This window comes from Halichoerus grypus, chromosome 4, assembly GCF_964656455.1.
Source record: "Halichoerus grypus chromosome 4, mHalGry1.hap1.1, whole genome shotgun sequence".
Lineage (NCBI taxonomy): Eukaryota > Metazoa > Chordata > Mammalia > Carnivora > Phocidae > Halichoerus > Halichoerus grypus.
The window spans coordinates 123331415-123351582 of NC_135715.1; the positions used below are offsets into that span (position 1 = coordinate 123331415).

General features: G+C 36.9%; 1 protein-coding gene across 4 annotated transcripts in view; it reads right to left on the reverse strand.

Annotated features, from left to right (window-relative positions):
• WDSUB1 (WD repeat, sterile alpha motif and U-box domain containing 1) overlaps nt 1-20168 on the reverse strand; it is a 53987-nt gene that overhangs the window by 22384 nt on the left and 11435 nt on the right. For all 4 annotated transcript variants that reach the window (XM_036118517.2, XM_036118519.2, XM_078070849.1 and 1 more), the window contains 4 exons: nt 10441-10474; nt 9031-9071; nt 8844-8950; nt 7801-7980 (listed from right to left, as the gene is read on the reverse strand). In XM_036118517.2, the coding sequence (XP_035974410.1) occupies nt 7801-7980; nt 8844-8950; nt 9031-9071; nt 10441-10474 (362 nt within the window). The remainder of the gene's footprint in view (nt 1-7800; nt 7981-8843; nt 8951-9030; nt 9072-10440; nt 10475-20168) is intronic.

The following is a 20168-nucleotide window of genomic DNA, read 5'->3' on the forward strand; positions in this document are numbered from 1 at the left end:
AAGAAGGGGGAGTGGGAGAGGGAGAAGCAGGCTTCCCGCTGAGCAGGGAGCCCGATGCGGGGCTCGATCCCAGGACCGTGGGATCGTGACCTGAGCCGAAGGCAGACACTTAACGACTGAGCCACCCAGGTGCCCCCAGAATGACGATTTTAAAGATACTAGCTGGGCTTGAAAAAAGCATGGAAGATATTAGAGAAACCCTTTCTGGAGAAATAAAAGAACTAAAATCTAACCAAGTTGAAATCAAAAAGGCTATTACTGAGGTGCAATCAAAAATGGAGGCTCTAACTGCTAGGATAAATGAAGCAGAAGACAGACTTAGTGATATAGAAGACCAAATGATGGAAAATAAAGAAGCTGAGAAAAAGAGAAATAAACAACTACTGGATCACAAGTGCAGAATTCGAGAGATAGGGGAGCCTGGGTGGCTCAGTCGTTAAGCGTCTGCCTTAGGCTCAGGTCGTGATCTCAGGGTCCTGGGATCAAGCCCCGCATTGGGCTCCCTGCTCCGCGAGAAGCCTGCTTCTCCCCTCTCCCACTCCCCCTGCTTGTGTTCCCTTTCTATCTCTCTGTCAAATAAATAAATAAAAATCTTAAAAAAAAAAAAAGAATTCAAGAGATAAGTGATACCGTAAGATGAAACAATATTAGAATAATTAGGATCCGAGAAGAAGAAGAAAGAGAGAGAGGGGCAGAAGGTATATTGGAGCAAATTATAGCAGAGAACTTCCCTAATTTGGGAAGGAAACAGGCATCAAAATCCAGGAGGCACAGAGAACCCCCCTCAAAATCAGTAAAAATAGGTCAACACCCCAACATCTAATAGTAAAACTTACGAGTCTCAGAGACAAAGAGAAAATCCTGAAAGCAGCTCAGGAGAAGAGATGTGTAAACTACAATGGCAGAAACATTAGATTGGCAACAGACCTATCCACAGAGACCTGGCAGGCCAGAAAGGACTGGCATGATATATTCAGAGCACTAAATGAGAAAAATGTGCAGCCAAGAATACTATTATCCAACTAGGCTGCCACTGAAAATAGAAGGAGATAAAAAGCTTCCAGGACAAACAAAAACTAAAGGAATTTGCAAACACGAAACCAGCCCTACAAGAAATATTGAAAGGGGTCCTCTAAGCAAAGAGAGAGCATAAAAGTAACATAGACCAGAAAGGAACACAGACAATATACAGTAACAGTCACGTTACAGGCAATACAGTGGCACTAAATTCCTATCTTTCAATAGTTACCCTGAATGTAAATCAGCTAAATGCCCCAATCAAAAGACACAGGCTATCAGATTGGATTAAAAAACAAGACCCATTAATATGCTGTCTGCAAGAGACTCATTTTAGACCCAAAGACACCTCCAGATTGAAAGTGAGGGGGTGGAAAACCATTTACCATGCTAATGGACACCAAAAGAAAGCTGGGGTGGCAACCCTTATATCAGACAAATTAGATTTTAAACCAAAGACTGTAATAAGAGATTAGGAAGGACATTTTATCCTACTTAAAGGGTCTATCCAACAAGAAGATCTAACAATTGTAAATACCTATGCCCCTAACATAGGAGCAGCCAATTATATAAGCCAATTAATAGCAAAAGCAAAGAAACACATCGACAACAATACAATTATAGTAGCGGACGTTAACACCTCCCTCACTGAAATGGACAGATCATCTAAGCAAAAGATCAACAAGGAAATAAAGACTTTAAATGACACACTGGACCAAATGGACTTCACAGATATATTCAGAACATTCCATCCCAAAGCAACAGAACACACATTCTTCTCTAGTGCCCATGGAACATTCTCCAGAATAGATCACATCCTAGGTCACAAATCAGGTCTCAACCAGTACCAAAACACTGGGATCATTCCCTGCGTATTTTCGGACCACAGTGCTTTGAAACTAGAATTCAATCACAAGAGGAAAGTCGGGAAGAACTCACATACATGGAGGCTAAAGAGAATCCTACTAAAGAATGAATGGGTCAACCAGGAAATTAAGGAAGAATTAAAAGAAATTCATGGAAACAAATGAAAACACAACTGTTCAAAATCTTTGGGATGCAGCAGAGGCAGTCCTAAGAGGAAAGTATATAGCAATACAAGCTTTTCTCAAGAAACAAGAAAGGTCTCAAATACACAACCTAACCCTACACCTGAAGGAGCTGGAGAAAGAACAGCAAATAAAGCCTAAACCCAGCAGGAGAAGAGAAATAATAAAGATCAGAGCAGAAATCAATGAAATAGAAACCAAAAGAATAGTAGAACAGATCAACAAAACTAGGAACTGGTTCTTTGAAAGAATTAATAAGACTGATAAAGCCCTGGCCAGACTTATCAAAAAGAAAACAGAAAGGACCAAAATAAATAAAATCATGAATGAAAGAGCAGAGATCACAACCAACACCAAAGAAATACAATTATAAGAACATATTATGAGCAACTATATGCCAGCAAATTAGATAATCTGGAAGAAATGGATGCATTCCTAGAGATGTATAAACTACCAAAACGGAACCAGGAAGAAACAGAAAACCTGTACAGACCTATAAACACTAAGGAAATTGAAGCAGTAAGCAAAAATCTCCCAACAAAGAGCCCAGGGCCAGATGGCTTCCCAGGGGAATTCTACCAAACATTTAAGGAAGAATTAATACCTATTTTCCTGAAACTATTCCAAAATACAGAAATGGAAGGAAAACTTCCAAACTCGTTTTGAGGCCACCATTACCTTGATCCCCAAACCATCAAAAAGGAGAATTACAGACCAATATCCTTGATGAACATGGATGCAAAAATTCTCACCAAAATACTAGCCAATAGGATCCAACAGTACATTAAAAGGATTATTCACCACGACCAAGTGGGATTTATTCCTGGGCTGCAAGGTTGTTTCAACATCCACAAATCAATGTGATACAATACATTAATAAAAGAAAGAACAAGAACCATATGATCCTCTCAATAGATGCAGAAAAAGCATTTGACAAAATACAGCATCCTTTCTTGATGAAAACTCTTCAGAGTATAGGGATAGGGGGTACATACCTCAGTATCATAAAAGCCATCTATGAAAAACCCACAGAGAATATCATTCTCAATGGGGAAAAACAGAGCTTTCCCCCTAAGGTTAGGAACATGGCAGGGATGTCCACTAGCACCACTGTTGTTCCACATAGTACTAGAAGTCCTAGCCACAGCAATCAGACAACAAAAAGAAATAAAGGCATCCGAATCAGCAAAGAAGAAGTCAAACTCTCACTCTTTGCAGATGATACGATACTTTATGTGGAAAACCCAAAAGACTCCACCCCAAAACTGCCGGAACTCACACAGGAATTCAGTAAAGTGGCAGGATGTAAAACCAATGTACAGAAATCAGTGGCATTCCTATACACCAACAACAAGACAGAAGAAAGAGAAATTAAGGAGTTGATCCCATTCACAACTGCACCCAAAACCATAAGATACCTAGGAATAAATCTAACCAAAGAGGCAAAGAATCTGTACTCAGAAAACTATAAAATACTCATGGAAGAAATTGAGGAAGACACAAAGAAATGGAAAAATGTTCCATGCTCATGGATTGGAAGAACAAATATTGTGAAGATGTCAATGCTACCTAGAGCAATCTACACATTCAATGCAATCCCCATCAAAATACCATCCACTTTTTTCAAAGAAATGGAACAAATAATCCTAAAATTTGTATGGGACCAGAAAAGACCCCGAACAGCCAGAGGAATGTTGAAAAAGAAAAGCAAAACTGGTGGCATCACAATTCCGGACTTCAAGCTCTATTACAAAGCTGTCATCATCAAGACAGTATGGTACTGGCACAAAAACAGACACATAGATCAATGGAACAGAATAGAGAGCCCAGAAATGGACCCTCAACTCTATGGTCAACTAATCTTTGACAAAGCAGGAAAGAATGTCCAGTGGAAAAAAGACAGTCTCTTCAACAAATGGTGTTGGGTAAATTGGACAGCCACATGCAGAAGAATGAAACTGGACCATTTCCTTACACCACACACAAAAACAGACTCAAAATGGTTGAAAGACCTAAACGTGAGACAGGAGTCCATCAAAATCCTAGAGGAGAACACAGGCAGCAACCTCTTCGACCTCAGCCACAGCAACTTCTTCCTAGAAACATCGCCAAAGGCAAGGGAAGCAAGGGCAAAATGAACTATTGGGACTTCATCAAGATAAAAAGCTTTTGCACAGCAAAAGAAACAGTCAACAAAACCAAAAGACAAGTGACAGAATGGGAGAAGATATTTGCAAATGACATATCAGATAAAGGGCTAGTATCCAAAATCTGTAAAGAACTCATCAAACTCAACACCCAAAGAACAAATGATCCAATCAAGAAATGGGCAGAAGACACGGACAGACATTTCTCCAAAGAAGATATCCAAATGGTCAACAGACACATGAAAAAGTGCTCAACATCGCTTGGCATCAGGGAAATCCAAATCAAAACCTCAATGAGATTCCACCTCACACCAGTCAGAATGGCTAAAATTAACAAGTCAGGAAACGACAGATGTTGGTGGGGATGCGGAGAAAGGGAAACCCTCCTACACTGTTGGTGGGAATGCAAGCTGGTGCAGCCACTCTGGAAAACAGTATGGAGATTCCTCAAAAAGTTGAAAATAGAGCTACCATACGACCCAGCAATTGCACTACTGGGTATTTACCCCAAAGATACAAAGGTAGGGATCCGAAGGGGTACGTGCACCCCAATGTTTATAGCAGCAATGTCCACAATAGCCAAACTGTGGAAAGAGCCAAGATGTCCATCAACAGATGAATGGATAAAGAAGATGTGGTGTATATATACAATGGAATAGTATGCAGCCATCAAAAGGAATGAGATCTTGCCATTTGCAATGATGTGGATGGAACTAGAGTGAAATAAGTCAATCAGAGAAGGACATGTATCATATGATCTCACTGATAGGAGGAATTCTTAATCTCAGGAAACAAACTGAGGGTTGCTGGAGTGGTGGGGGGTGGGAGGGGTGGGGTGGCTGGGTGATAGACATTGGGGAGGGTATGTGCTATGGTGAGCACTGTGAACTGTGTAAGACTGTTGAATCACAGACCTGTACCTCTGAAGCAAAGAATACATTATATGTTAAATAAAAGAAGAAGGTAGTAGGAAGGGAAAAATGAAGGGGGGGGGGAATTGGAGGGGGAGACGAACCATGAGAGACTATGGACTCTGAGAAACAAACTGAGGGTTCTAGAGGGGAGGGGCGTGGGGGGATGGGTTAGCCTGGTGATGGGTATTAAAGAGGGCACGTACTGAACGGAGCACTGGGTGTTATACACAAACAACGAATCATGGAACACTACATCAAAAACTAATGATATAATGTATGGTGATTAACATAATAAAATTAAAAATTTAAAAATTAAAAAAATCAGGTGGCTTTTTTTTTTTTTCGAAACAGAAACTGACAAGTTGATTCTAAAATTCACATGGAAATGCAAGGCACCCAGAGTAGCAAAACCAATCTTGGAGAGAAAAAGAAAAAAAGGACACATATTTTTTTATTTAAAACCTACTACAGGGCGCCTGGGTGGCTCAGTTGGTTAAGCAACTGCCTTCGGCTCAGGTCATGATCCTGGAGTCCCGGGATCGAGTCCCACATCGGGCTCCCTGCTCAGCGGGGGGTCTGCTTCTCCCTCTGACCTGCTTCCCTCTCATGCTCTCTCTCATTCTCTCTCTCAACTAAATAAAATCTTTAAAAAAATAAAAAAATAAAAAATAAAAAATAAAACCTACTACAAAGCTATAGTAATTAAGACAGTGTGGGGGTACCTAGGTGGCTCAGTCAGTTAAGTGTCCAACACTTGGTTTCAGCTCAGGTCATGATCTCAGGGTCATGAGACTGAGCCCCGTGTCAGGCACTGCGCTCAGCACAGAGTCAGCTTGAGATTCTTTCCCTCTCTCTCTGCTCCTCCCACCACTCTCTCTCTCTCTAAAACCTTAAAAAAAAAAAAAAGTGTGGACCCAGCATAAGAAAAGACAAATAGATCAATGAAATAGAATTGAGAGTCCAGAAAGAAATCCTCACATTTGTAGTCAGTTGATTTTCAACAAGGGTGCCAAGACAATTGCAAAGGACAAGAATAGTCTTTTCAGGGGCGCCTGGGTGGCTCAGTCATTAAGCGTCTGCCTTCGGCTCGGGTCATGATCCCAGAGTCCTGGGATCGAGTCCCACATCGGGCTCCCTGCTCCGCGGGGGGCCTGCTTCTCCCTCTCCCACTCCCCCTGCTTGTGTTCCCTCTCTCGCTGTGTCTCTCTCTCTCAAACAAATAAATAAAATCTTAAAAAAAAAAAAAAAGAAGTCTTTTCAACAAATAGTGCTGGAGCAGCACCTGGATATCTACATCTGAAAGAATGAAGTTGGACCCTTACCCTCACACCATATACAAAAATTAAGTCAAACTTGATCACACACCTAAATGTAAGAACTAGACATATAAAGTTAATAGAAGAGAAACAGGTGTAAATCTTCAAGACTTGGAATTAGGCAATAGTTTCTTAGATATGACACCTATAGCACAAAGCAACAGGAAAAAAAAATATATTGGACTTAATAAAAATTAAAAAATTTTTGTGCTTCAAAGGATACTATCAAGAAAGTGTAAGGCTAACCCAGAGAAAGGGAGGAAATATTTATAAATCATATATCCGATAAGTCTTATATCTACATTTATATAAACAATAAAAAGACAACCTAAGTTTTTAAAATGGCCAAAGGATCTTAATAGACATTTCTACAAAGAAGATCTACAAATGGCTAACAAGCACATGGAAAGATGTTCAACATCACCAGTGACCAGGATATGTATGTTGAAACCATAATGAGAAACCACTAGGATGTCTGTAATTTAAAAAACAAGTGTTGATGAGGATGTAGAGAAACTGAAATCTTCATATATATGGCTGATGAGAACATAAAAATAGCACAGCTGCTTTGGAAATAGTCCAGCAGTTCCTCAAATGTCAGCACAGAGTTACTATATGACCCACCAATTCCATTCCTGATTATACATCCAAGAAAACTGGAAACATTATCACACAAAAACTTGTACACAAATGTTCAGAGAAACATTATTCATAATAGCTAAAATGGAAACAGTCTCAATTCAATCAACTGATAGATGGATAAGCAAAAAGTGATAAATTCATACAGTGAAAAAAATACTCAGTCATAAAAAGAAATGAAGTACTACTATATGCTATAGCATGGATGAACCTTGAAAACATTTAACCAAGAGGCCAGACAAGGCCACACATTATAGGACTCCACTTGTATGAAATGTCAAGAAGAGGCAAATCCTTAGAGACAGAACACAGATTCGTGGTTGCCAGGAGCTAGAGAGAAAGAGAAAGGGGAGTGACTGCTCATGGGCATGGGCTTTCTTTCTGAATGTATTAAAATGTTGTGGAATTAGGCAGTGGTGAGGGCTGTACAACTGTGGATATACTAAAAGTCACTACGTGGTACACTCATAAAAGGGTGTGTTTTATCATGTGAATTATATCTCAATTTTTAAAATATATACATTTTTAAAATTAGTTACATGGTGGCTTTAAAGAAATACTACATAACATTTCTTTTCCATAATCTAATAAAAATATATACACCAGAGTAATTACTATGCCAGAATATTAAGAGGAAACTATTAATACAACTAAAACCAATCTCAGAGTAAATTATTAAAAGTCACTTTTAAGACCGCCTATCTTCCACTAATCTTACCAATTTTCAAATCATCAGCCAGGCTTTCTTTGGTGAGATTCAACAGTTCTCTTCCATCAATGTTATTCATTTTGAAAACACCAACAAGGTCACTTAAACCTTGTGCACAAAGCCACATTGAGACATCATCCTCTGACCAGTCTTCAGTAAACTGCTTCGCTTGATCTTCTGTGCTCCTTGCTTTTAAAAACAAACCGACAAACAAAAAGGCAGGTAAAATAACAATGAAGAAAAGTACTTCCTTTATAAATATTCTCACTGAGAATTAAAAAGTAAATGAAATTTCCTTAAATCTGTGTTTTGCTCTTTAACATTCTTTTAAGATATTTCAAAAAATCAAATAATACTATGCATAATTACAGTATTACTTAATACTATATTAAATACTACTCTTTTGGAACTTTTTCTTTTCACTCTAGAAAAACAATTTTTTTTTATTATATAAAACTCATAATCTGGGTGCCTGGATGGCTCAGTCAATTAAGCATCAGCTCAAGTCTTGACCTCAGGGTCATGAGTTCAAGCCCTGTATCAGGTTCCATGCTGGACGCGGAGCCTACTTTAAACAAAACAAAACAAAAACCAAAAACCTCATATCAGCAAAAGTATTCTATGTGCTCTATCATCTGCATATCAGCACCACTATTTCGTTAATTCTGACAGTGATAAAAATAAAACTCCTAAATTATGTGTCAACATTGTTTGATGAGGCCAAAAATAAAATGAACAAATAAAACTGTGATTTCTATTTTGTTCCCAGGCTGTATTTATCTGAAAAAATAGTGTGCAGTACAAATAAATAGCTTACAAAACTATGGGAGGTATAATATCCATGAAAGTGCACCGAAAAGCATTTACCAACAGTTTTAACATAGACCAACTACTTTAGAACAGTGGCTTTTCTAAAATTATTTTTAAATTATATTAAATTTAGATGTATACTTTATACTGAGAAAAAGCAAGGTGAATAATTTGCCAAAAAATTATGGAATTTAAAATTTTAATGGTGAATGGGTTGAACTGGGTTAGATGCCCTTACTAACCTTGGCAAGGTGTTTCCAGATCAAATTGCCAGATGTTCACTGTTTTGTCCATTGAACCAGTAGCAAATAAAAGGGTATTGGGTGCAAAGGCACAACTTGTGACATACCTGGTTAACAAAAACAACTATTATGTATCCTCAGACTAATTTTTTAATTATATTAATATAAAATGAGGTTAAGTTCAGACCTGGTGTGCTGAGTCAACGTGTGAAGTATATTCTCAGTATTCTGAAAAACAATAAAAACAGCTTTATATTTACACAGGCAGGAGTAAAGTTACTGGTAAGGGATTATCTGACATAAATGTTTCTATGCTGTGTTTTAATATTATTAGTCACGAATGTAAGTTGACACTTCACCCAATAAAAAGAGAATAGCATCTATAACTAATAATATTATCAAGTACTTATTTCACTCTTTCTCAATAATTAGCACTGTTGTCTGCTGACCATCTTCCTAGAAGTTTTTAGTATAAAACACTCTTGGCTTTTGCTGACTTATTTGCATTTACTCATAGTAACCTAAACATCTGTTACATGAAATCTGTAATTTTGCTATGACATCTGACTTGTATCCATTGCAGGACCAGTGAATAGAAATTAGTCACTTAGATTCTGAATACACTTAGCCGGCCATCTAGCATCTAGACATATTTATTTTATTAATTTTTAAAAATGAAGTATAATTAACATACAGTATTATATTAGTTTCAGGTTGTATTTAACTGAGACTCATAATTATTTAATGGAGAAAATTTAATGTTATAGCTATTCTTGTAAATGTAAAATCTCATGAAAATTTCTTGAGAAACATTCAGGATCTACTTCACCCAGTGAGTATTTTTGCCCATCTCCTGCCAGAGTGCTCAGTGATTTGAACTTTCACGTGGAGGACTACCTTAGATTCCTTGCTTGACCCACTACACTTCTGATGATTTACATCTCTGTTTCATTTGCTGGCAAAGCTGCAGCCTGAACTCATCATTATGAGGCTCCATTCAACTTTCTCCATTCTCTCTTAAAGAATATTTTCATCAACCACATCTTTATTATATGTAAAACATTCATTTTTCTTCGTACTTGTGCAACTCTGGTCTTTATTCATATGGGTCTATCAAAAACTTGCATTTTCCCAAGTTCATTAAATCCTACTCTTCCTTATACTCTAAACCTAGCCAGAACTCCACCGGTAGTAGGCCACTTTCAGCTACACTCTTCCAAAACCCTGGGGTAAACATTCATCCCTTGCTGTTATGGAAACCTGGTATAAAAATTTAAGAATAATCAATTTGAAGTGATTTTTTTTTTTTTTTTTTGGATATAGGTGCTCCTTAAATCTGTATTTTCTTTGATCAGATTAAACATCTATTCATCTTAAACATCTGTCCATCTTAAAATCATTATTGAAATATTTAAGGACTTGTCCCAGAACCTGTACCTTAATCTGCACAACTATCTTAGCATTTCTGAAAATGTATATTCTTAGGCACTTGAAAAAAGTATACATTTTGTTCATCTTGCCTAACAAAATTTTTAGTTCAGTAGCCTAATAAACATAATTTACACAGATCCCACACAAAAGATTTTGAAATACTTACAGTATCATATACTATGACAGACTTATCCACTGATCTTTAAAAGAAAAAGGAAATTATGGGTAAGAAGTTCTATAAAAACAAAGTACAGCATTTATTAATTAGGATTTTTAAATAATTTAAATTTTTTAGAAAAGGCTGAGATATTGATATGCAAACATTTATTTTTAAGAGATTTTATTTGAGAAAGAGAGAGTGCACGTGCACAAGCGGGGGGAGGGGCAGAGGCTGAAGCAGACTCCCCACTGAGTAGGGAGCCTGATGCCATGAGGGGGTGGATCCCAGGGCCCTGAGATCATGACCTGAGCTGAAGGCCGACGCTTAACCTACTGAACCACCCAGGCACCCGTGATATGCAAACATTTAGAATGCAGTCTCTTTTTGTTTCTGTGTATGAACTTTTATTCAAAAAACTACATGCCGTATATGAAATTTATCAGAAAATTATAAACTTTAGTAAACAATGGCATATGCTATTTATACCAACTAGCCACACAGAAAATAAGCATTTCTGATGTATAAATAAGACACAATCCCGTATCGAGTTAATAACTCAAAGGGAAAAGCCACTAAAAGGGAAGCTATTACAGTTGACCCTTGAACAATGCACGGATTAGGGGCATTGATCCCCTTCCCCATGCAGTTGAAAATTCATGAATAACTTCTGACTCCCCAAAAACTTGACTACTACTAAGCCTCCTGTTGACTGGAAGCCTTACCAATAACGAGTGGTTGATTAACACATGTTTTATATGTTATATGTATTCCATACTGCCTACTTAAAGTTCAAGAAAATCTTCAAATCTTAAGAGAAAATACTGTACTACATAAAAAAAAAAATCCCTGCATATAAGAAAGCCTATGCAGTTCAAACCTATGTTGTTCAAGGGTCAACAGTACTTGTTCCTTGGTTTTTGTTTCGGACAGCATTGTTCTTTATCAGTGATATGGCCATGCCTTAATTACTAATCTCTCTCTCTCTACATACACACAAACACGCACACACATGCACACATCTTGTGACTCATTTTTGAAAATTATAATCTAAACTTGATATGAACTCTACACAGTTTCTTTTAATGGTATAAAAATTAAAAAAAAAAGCCATCTGGGATTATTCTAGTGGTGAAAAAGATCATCAAAGAAAAATGCAATCCTATAATAAAATACATAATTAACAACAACAGATAAATGTTTCTCCATAATATTTTTCCTCTTTAAAAATAGTCTTTATGCCACCACGATGTATGTTGCAAGGTGAGAAAACACAATACAAGTGTTACTACTGTCTGTACAACTTTAATAATATTTGTATTTATTAAAAGGTGGCTAATAAGAGTCCAACCATAGGAGTCCTAGCTCCTGGAGGGCTTAAAATTCCTTGTTTAGTAGGTTATCCAGTGTAGGTGATGGATTTTTTACTGTAGAATCTTTGTTATAAGTAGAAAAAAGGAATTACATTTTAAATGTTCAAATGTAAAATAAAATACAAGAAAATGGGAAGCATATGAATGCATTCTGGATGTCAAACAGTTATAGCATTAAATGTTAAAATCCCAGCCAAAAAAAACTGAGAAATAATATTAGCAGCTAACATTATTTGACTATGTATATATATGCTAAATATAATTTGTGGATACTCTTATTTAGTCCTAAATTCCTCAAGGTACAAGGTATGATTACTAAAATATATAAAATTCTTAGGGAAAACTACTACTTCTGAGCATCCTAAAAAAGAAAAAAGCAAATTCCATCTTCTGAGATCACAACTGGTGCAATTAAAACTAACTGGGGTGCCTGGGTGTCTCAGTCAGTTGAGCATCCGACTCTTGGTTTTGGCTCAGGTCATAATCTCATGGGTAGTGGGATCAAGGCCCACATTGGACTCTGTGCTCAGGGTGGAGTCTACTTGAAAGACTCTCTCCCTCTGTCCCTCTCCCTGCTCTCTCTCACTCTCTAATAAATAAATAAATCTTAAAAAAAAAACCAAACCCTAACTCATCCTAATAATATATCACTTGAAGAGCTGGATCATCATTAGTAATCTTTATGAGCACTGTATACTGAGAAGACAGAAATTAGGGCAACAAGCAACAGTCCACTATGGGAATAGGAAGCAATAAGGCCAAAAACAGACTAGAACAAAAAAACAAAGCACCCAAGAAATTTAGACAATCTTGTAGGCAATAGATGGCCAGCCACGATGGCAATGGAATAGGTTCACTTGTTATTGAGGTATGAAAATGAATCTGAGAAACAAAAGGCCAAACGTGAAGAACTCTTAAGAGTCTAATGAATCCAAGCAAGAAGAATGGAAATTATAAAGAGACCTGCAAACTTTGAGAGATAAAAAAGATTGTCAACTCACCTCCTGTAGTCTTTAATTTGGTCATGGGATTCAAAGAAAGATACAATAGGATTTGATAACTGATTAGATTTGGGGGAAGGAAATTAGGATTAGGGAAAAATAATAGTTTTTAATATTTGAGATTTGAGTTTGAAAGACTAGAAGAATAATAGAGCCGTTGTAAACAGACACAAAATAAAATACTTTGAAACCACTCGAACAATATAAAACTTCAAAATATTCCCTAAATTGAACCTGAACCAACACCACACAAGAAGTCCCACTGTTTGGTGCTCCTTGTTACACATTTCCTGCCTGCTTTATGTAAATCTTACCCCAACTTTTCAGTATGAACATTCCACCACAATCTGCCCTGTCACTGTAACCCCACATTTCCTTATAAAGGAGGCATTAGTATTGAAGCCTTTTGATACTCCATTTCTTCAGTTTTGTGGCACTCTAAAACCTCAACTCTCCTCATTCAAGACTACAAGACAAATATATCAATTATATCCAGATGGATACTGGGTGAGAGCAACAACACATACAGTTATGTGGTTGATATGGAAGAGCACAGACTCATGGGGGATCCGTGACATTATAGTGACACTGTACAGCCACCCCAATATCAGAAATACCTAAAGCATTTTAATCTAAACTAGCTTTATACAATGGCCAAAAAGCTAATCAAATGAAATTACCAACATTTCTTTAGGGCAAGTGTGTTCCTAAGGTTTAAAGATTTATTTTGCACTCAAGCGTTTTTATTTTAAATGTATTGATCTATGTTTCTTCTCATTCAGAAAGTATTTGCAGTCTCTTACAAAGATGTAGCAAAAACAAGGTAAAAATTATGTGAGGAGACCGGAGAGGAAGAGAATACAAAGATGAAGTGGACAAGAGAAATGAAGGTTAAGATTTAGTGTCCAAGGGGCTCCTGGGTGGCTCAGTCGGTTGCATGTCAGACTCTTGATGTTGGCTCAGGTTACGGTCTCACCGTGGGATCGAGCCCCATGTTGGGCTCCGCACTCAGTGCAGAGTCTGCTTGTACCTTTCCCTCTCTTCCTCCCCCTCTCCCCCTGCTCGCACTCGCTCACTCTCTCAAACAAAATCTTTAAAAAAAATTTAGCGTCCAAAATATACATCATAAAATCCAGTCCACCCTGCTACAGGAGGGCTGCAGCTTTGGTTCTGAGCTTCTTCAACAGCAATTCAAGAAAGAAAACATGATATGTTAACACAATTTAAGATAGAAATACAAACCCAAAGTCTGGAAAAGAGACATCAGTTCCTCAGACTGAGACCTGAAAGAACTATTTCCCCCAAAGACTTTATAGAGAGGATTCTATGACACAAAGTCCTCAACAACTCTTTCTGAATGAACATGGTAAATTTCAAACAGCTGTTTTATAATGCCCCCTTAGGATAGGTCAATGGCCGAAACCCAGAAAAAGCAGAAATCAGAAAATGTCCAATGTTCTGGATTACATAAAAAAAATAATATATATATTTTATAATCATGTACTGAACAATTATTATGCCCCCAAAATAAGTAATAAATGCTTTGCCTGCATTTTCTTATTTAAGCTTTGTAACAATCTTATGAAGAGCATGTTATTATTTTCCCCATTCTATAATTCAGAGAAGTGAAGCTGAGATAAGATCTGGAATTAGTGAACTTGCTCAAAGTCACACAGCTAGGAAGTGGCAGGGCTGGGACGAAAACTCAGTTCTATGTGATCCTAAAACCCAACTTTTTGGATTTTACACTTCCTAGAACATCATCCCCCATGAATGTATTAAAATTAAAATGGATTCATAATGGGGACATAGCCTGACAGTTTTAGCCTAAAAACGTATAGAGCAGATGGCACAGCTATTCAAATTTCACTAAAACTTTCACAAGACATCTAATTTCAAGCAATGCAATATCTAATAACCCTCTGTAATAAACAGCATCACGTACTTTTAGGATACTAAATGAACTGACCTGTTCTATAGGATTATGAACAATGTAATGTTGTAAAGAGAGGGGGGGGAAAAGATGATTTGAGTTTTGGAAAAGTGATCTTAAGCCTTCTCCTGCTAGTCATTACTGAGCAAGAGAAGGTTGTTTGTAAAGCCACTCCAAATTCAAGACAATAAAACTCTATCCTTCACATTTATAAAATAGATAAAATATAAACAAACTTCTTATTGGGATGAGAGAGGACACTTCCCATCCTTTCTGGAATAAGGCTCCTGGCCTCTTCTCCCTCTCCTGCTTAGCAGAAAAAGAATGACAAATGACTAGAGAGTTTGGGGAAAGATGCTAGGTCATGTGGCCCAGCCCCTTCTGGATTTTCTTGTATCTGATCTACCCCTGCAGGGGAAGTCTGCGGTGGTCCATGCTGCCCAAGAACAGGTGAGCAAGTCAGCTGCAGATCTAGTCATGTTACCCAGTCTGTCTTACATTTCTCTCTCATTGGTTTTTGACTCAAGAAGAGGAAAAGAAGATGCTATTTATTGAACTCTTAAAAATGAGGAATTCTTAATCTCAGGAAACAAACTGAGGGTTGCTGGAGTGCTGGGGGGGTGGAAGGGATGGGGTGGCTGGGTGATAGACATTGGGGAGGGTATGTGCTATGGTGAGTGCTGTGAATTGTGTAAGACTGATGAATCACAGACCTGTACCTCTGAAACAAATAATACATTATATGTTAAAAAAAAAAAAAAAAAAGAGGATAGCAGGAAGGGAAAAATGAAGGGGGGAAATCGGAGGGGGAGACGAACCATGAGAGACTATGGACTCTGAGAAACAAACTGAGGGTTCTAGAGGGGAGGGGGGTGGCGGGATGGGTTAGCTTGGTGATGGGTATTAAAGAGGGCACGTATTGAATGGAGCACTGGGTGTTATACGCAAACAATGAATCATGGAACGCTACATCAAAAACGAATGATATAATGTATGGTGATTAACATAAAAAAAAAACTCTAACAAGGATGGGCATTTTAAAACTGATTTCCAAGGAATCCTAACTACTAGAACTGAGAATAGAAAGAGGCAGTCCTATTTGAATTATGAAGACTGATCTTGCCTGCCTGAATAGAAGCTAATATACATATATAATGTTCATTTTATCTGGTTGATCAAGATTAGTAGGGTGGTACAAAAGACAAATTCTGCCAAGGGGCTAGAGGAAAATTAGAGGAAAGATGCAGAGAAAGATGGAGGGAAGAAGTTCCTACACGTTTTGCTCCAACATGTGTGATGCCATCATAGCTCTGAGAGCTAATAGAATGTGTGAAGCAGATATGAGAACCCACATATTTTTTGCTAGCCCAGATATTGAAGAAATTTAAAAAAAAATAAAACAATCCACTCTTCTACTTTTTTATTTTCCCTAAGAAAAAAATGTTATGTTAACATGCATTGAGTTTTTTTAATGAATTAAAAATATTTTAGAATTTTCTGTTTTATTTTTGGTAAATAGCGAGGTCCTCAATAACTTTTAAGAACGTCAAAGAATCCTAAGACTAAAACATATGAGAACCATTACCTAAATCATGGTTCAATTTCTATACTTCACCTTTAGCACTCATCTCCTATAGCTAGGCAATGCATATTAGAATTGCTTTAAAAGTTTCAATCATTTTCCTAAATCTATACAAAGTTATAACAACATCCTAGGTCTCTATCATCTCTACAATCTATTTTTCCAGCCTCAATTCCCCTTATTCCTCCTTATAGTTATCATACATTTTAATCCACTCAAGAATTTCCTGCCTCTTGGAATCCCCTTTCTGTTTCCCAATCCTCCCATATCTGCATAAATTCCATGATGCCATTTACATGGTCACCCCATATCTATGCCTTATACAACTTCCTTAGCACACCTGACCTATAATCCCATTCTGCTGTCAATTCATTTTTCCTATGTAGCCATTTGTATTCAAATATCTTCTATCCTACTCACTTTTTCCCATTGTCTCCCTCTTTAGCGTATGTATCCATTCCATCTTACCACTTTCAGTCCCAAATGGAATCTATCATTGACCAATTAACTTGTTATTTATCTACTCATGAAGTAGGGTTTAAACATATCTCCCAATTTCCCTAAAAAGCTAAATGTTTACATTTCACCATCTTACATTTCCAACCCATTCACTTGCCTATTTACCCAAATGAATTAAGAATATTCAGAAAAAATATATGAATGGGACCTAGAGCAATACCATATACCAAACAGTATGTAATAATGTAAAATTCCACTTATCCACAATGACTGGAAAGGTACATTGTAGTTAACATAAAATATTAAGATTGATATATATACAAGCTAATAAGGAATTATAATGCTATGAAATAGCATTTTTTAATAACAGGTTTTATAACACAAAAACTATACTGAGTTTCACTTAACACGTCTTTCATGATTCAGAAGGCAAAGGTATGTCAGATCTTGCAGTAACATCAGGACAGAGAATTAAAACATCTTCAAGGGCACACTGTCTTATACTTCCTTTTATATGCCATAATGCAACTGGCAAAGACTTGGGCCCATAAGAGAGTCATAAATACTTGCTGAATTTCATATCATCATTTTGTCAAGTAACCTCTTAAGAGTGAAATGCACAATATATCCCCCAAAACAACAGAAGGAAATCCAATTTTGTTTAAACTTTCACTGACTTCAATTCTAGGTGAAAAGAGAATTACTATATATGCTTTTTGATGATGAACCATGAAGAGCCATGATTGTGGATTTCAATGCTATGGCCTGTGATATCAGATAGGCAAGGGTGAGAAAATCCAATGGCAGCAAGGAGAAAATATACCAAAGTATACAAATAGAATATAAAGTAACTGAATCATGCTACTGTGTACCAAACCAATTGCTTTACAGAACAAAGTTTTGAAAATAAAAGCCAACGTTAAAATTTTCAACAGAGAACTAGCAATCATAAAAAGTGACATAGTGGACCTGAAAAAATAGCCAAATACAAATTACAGGACCAAAAAATAAAATAACACAAATTAAGGATTCACCAATGGACCAGTTTAATATAACATATCATGATGATAAAGCTAAGGAGAGCATCAGCAAAGGGGAAACTACTCAGAATAAAACACAAGAAACAGGAGAATGAAAAATACAGAAGAGAAGAGAAAAGATATAAAGTTTATAGTAAGATAGTATATTTTGCATTTAATTGGAGTCCCAGATTTAGAGGTGAGAAAGGATAAAGGCCATATTTGAAGAGATAAGATTTTCCCCTTAACTGATGAATTATCATTTTATGTATTTAACAAACTCAGTGAATTCCAAAGCAAACTAAGTAAAAAGAAATCCAAATCTCAATACAAAGTAAGTATAAAAAAAAAAAAACATAAACAGAAAGTTCTGTGAGTACCCAGTGAAAAAAATACAAGTTACATCCAAAGAAGCAACAGCTAGAAACAGGTTTCTCTATAGCAATGCACAAAAATAGTAAGTCCTGACTAAACTGTGTTTATCACAACAAAGCAAGGTTGGTTTAACATTTGAGAAATCAATATAATTTACCACCCTAACAGAATAAAAGAGAAAAATCATATGATTATTTCAAGAGAATCATAACACTTTTTCATGATAAAAACAAAACAAAACCTCTTACAAACTAGAAGGAACAGAAGAGCTAATAAAGTTTATCTCCCAAAACCTACAGTAATCACCTTAATAATGAAAGGTCTCCTTTATAAAGAGGAATCAGAGGTTGGCTATTACATTATTTCCATTATCCTGGTACTGTTAGCTAGTTCAATAAGGCATAGATGATGTCAAAGATATACTGATTAGAATGGAAGAAACAAAAACCATCAACATGTGATATGATTTTGTACATAAAAAATGCAAAAATTGGGGCGCCTGGGTGGCTCAGTCGTTAAGCATCTGCCTTCGGCTCGGGTCATGATCCCGGGGTCCTGGGATCGAGCCCCGCATCGGGCTCCCTGCTCGGCGGGGAGCCTGCTTCTCCCTCTCCCACTCTGCTTGCTTGTGTTCCCTCTCTCACTGTCTCTCTCTGTCAAATAAATAAATAAAATCTTTAAAAAAAAAAAAAATGCAAAAATTAAGATCCTTACAATATCTTAATTCTGTCAGGTGCCTGGGTGGCTCAGTTGGTTAAGCGACTGCCTTCGGCTCAGGTCATGATCCTGGAGTCCCGGGATCGAGTCCCGCATCGGGCTCCCTGCTCAGCAAGGAGTCTGCTTCTCCCTCTCCCGCTCCCCCCTCTTGTGCTCTCTCTCTCACTCTCTCTCTCAAATAAATAAAATCTTTAAAAAAAAAAAAAAAGATCTTAATTCTGTCTTTCCATATATACATCCCTATATTAGCCATGTCTTTTATAATAGCAACAAAAAAATTAAGTGCCTAGAAATAAATCTAGAAATTTCTAAGTTCTCAGAAATAAAAGATAAGGAGAACTTCTAAATAGAAGACAATTATTGAGAGAAGTCAAAACAAAAATAAATGGAGAAATAGGCCACATTCATGGATTAAAAGACTCAATATCATAAAGATGTCAATTATCCCCAAATTTATCAGACTCAATATAAGCCCAATCAAAATCCAACAGGTCTGTGTGTGTACAAGGGATAGCTGGAGGCAATCTCACAAGCTAACTCCAAAAGTTATATGGAATGCCAAAATCCAGGAATAGCTAAAATATAAAGCCTTGGAAAGACAGAATGGTTTTAGAGCAAGGATAAATAGAACAACAGAATGAAATAGCAGGCTAAGAAACAGATCCACACATATATGGTCAGTGATTTCTGAAGGTAGCAGAACAACATGAGAAAAGATGATCTTTTCGATGGGTATTACTGGGACAACTGGATATCCACATGGAAAGAAAGAAAACTGAACTCCTACTATACTGTACATGATACACACAAATCAAATCTGATAGGGGAAAAACAATGAAGGTTTTAGAAGATAATATGGGAAAATATCCTAACTCAGAACATAAACTGACTACACTAAAATTTAAGCTGTGAAAAGAAAAATCCACAGAAGGGAAAAGATATTTGCAACACATTTAACAAATAAGTGGCTCATATATGGAAATAGAGAGACAATACATGTAATTTCAACAACAGATCAAAGAAAAAGATAACGCAGAACAAAAATGAGCAAGAGACATGAACAGGCACTTTATAAAAGAGGAAACCCATGTGGCCAATAAACTTCTGAAAAGATTTTAACCCCACTGTTTTAGGGAAACGCAAATTAAAAACGCAGTAAGATTAACACTTCACATCTGTAAGAATGGCTAAAATTAAAAAGACCGAAAATACCAAGTATCAAGGAAAGGCTAGGATGTGAAACAATATAGCTATAGAGGAGTTCGGCTACTTGGAAAA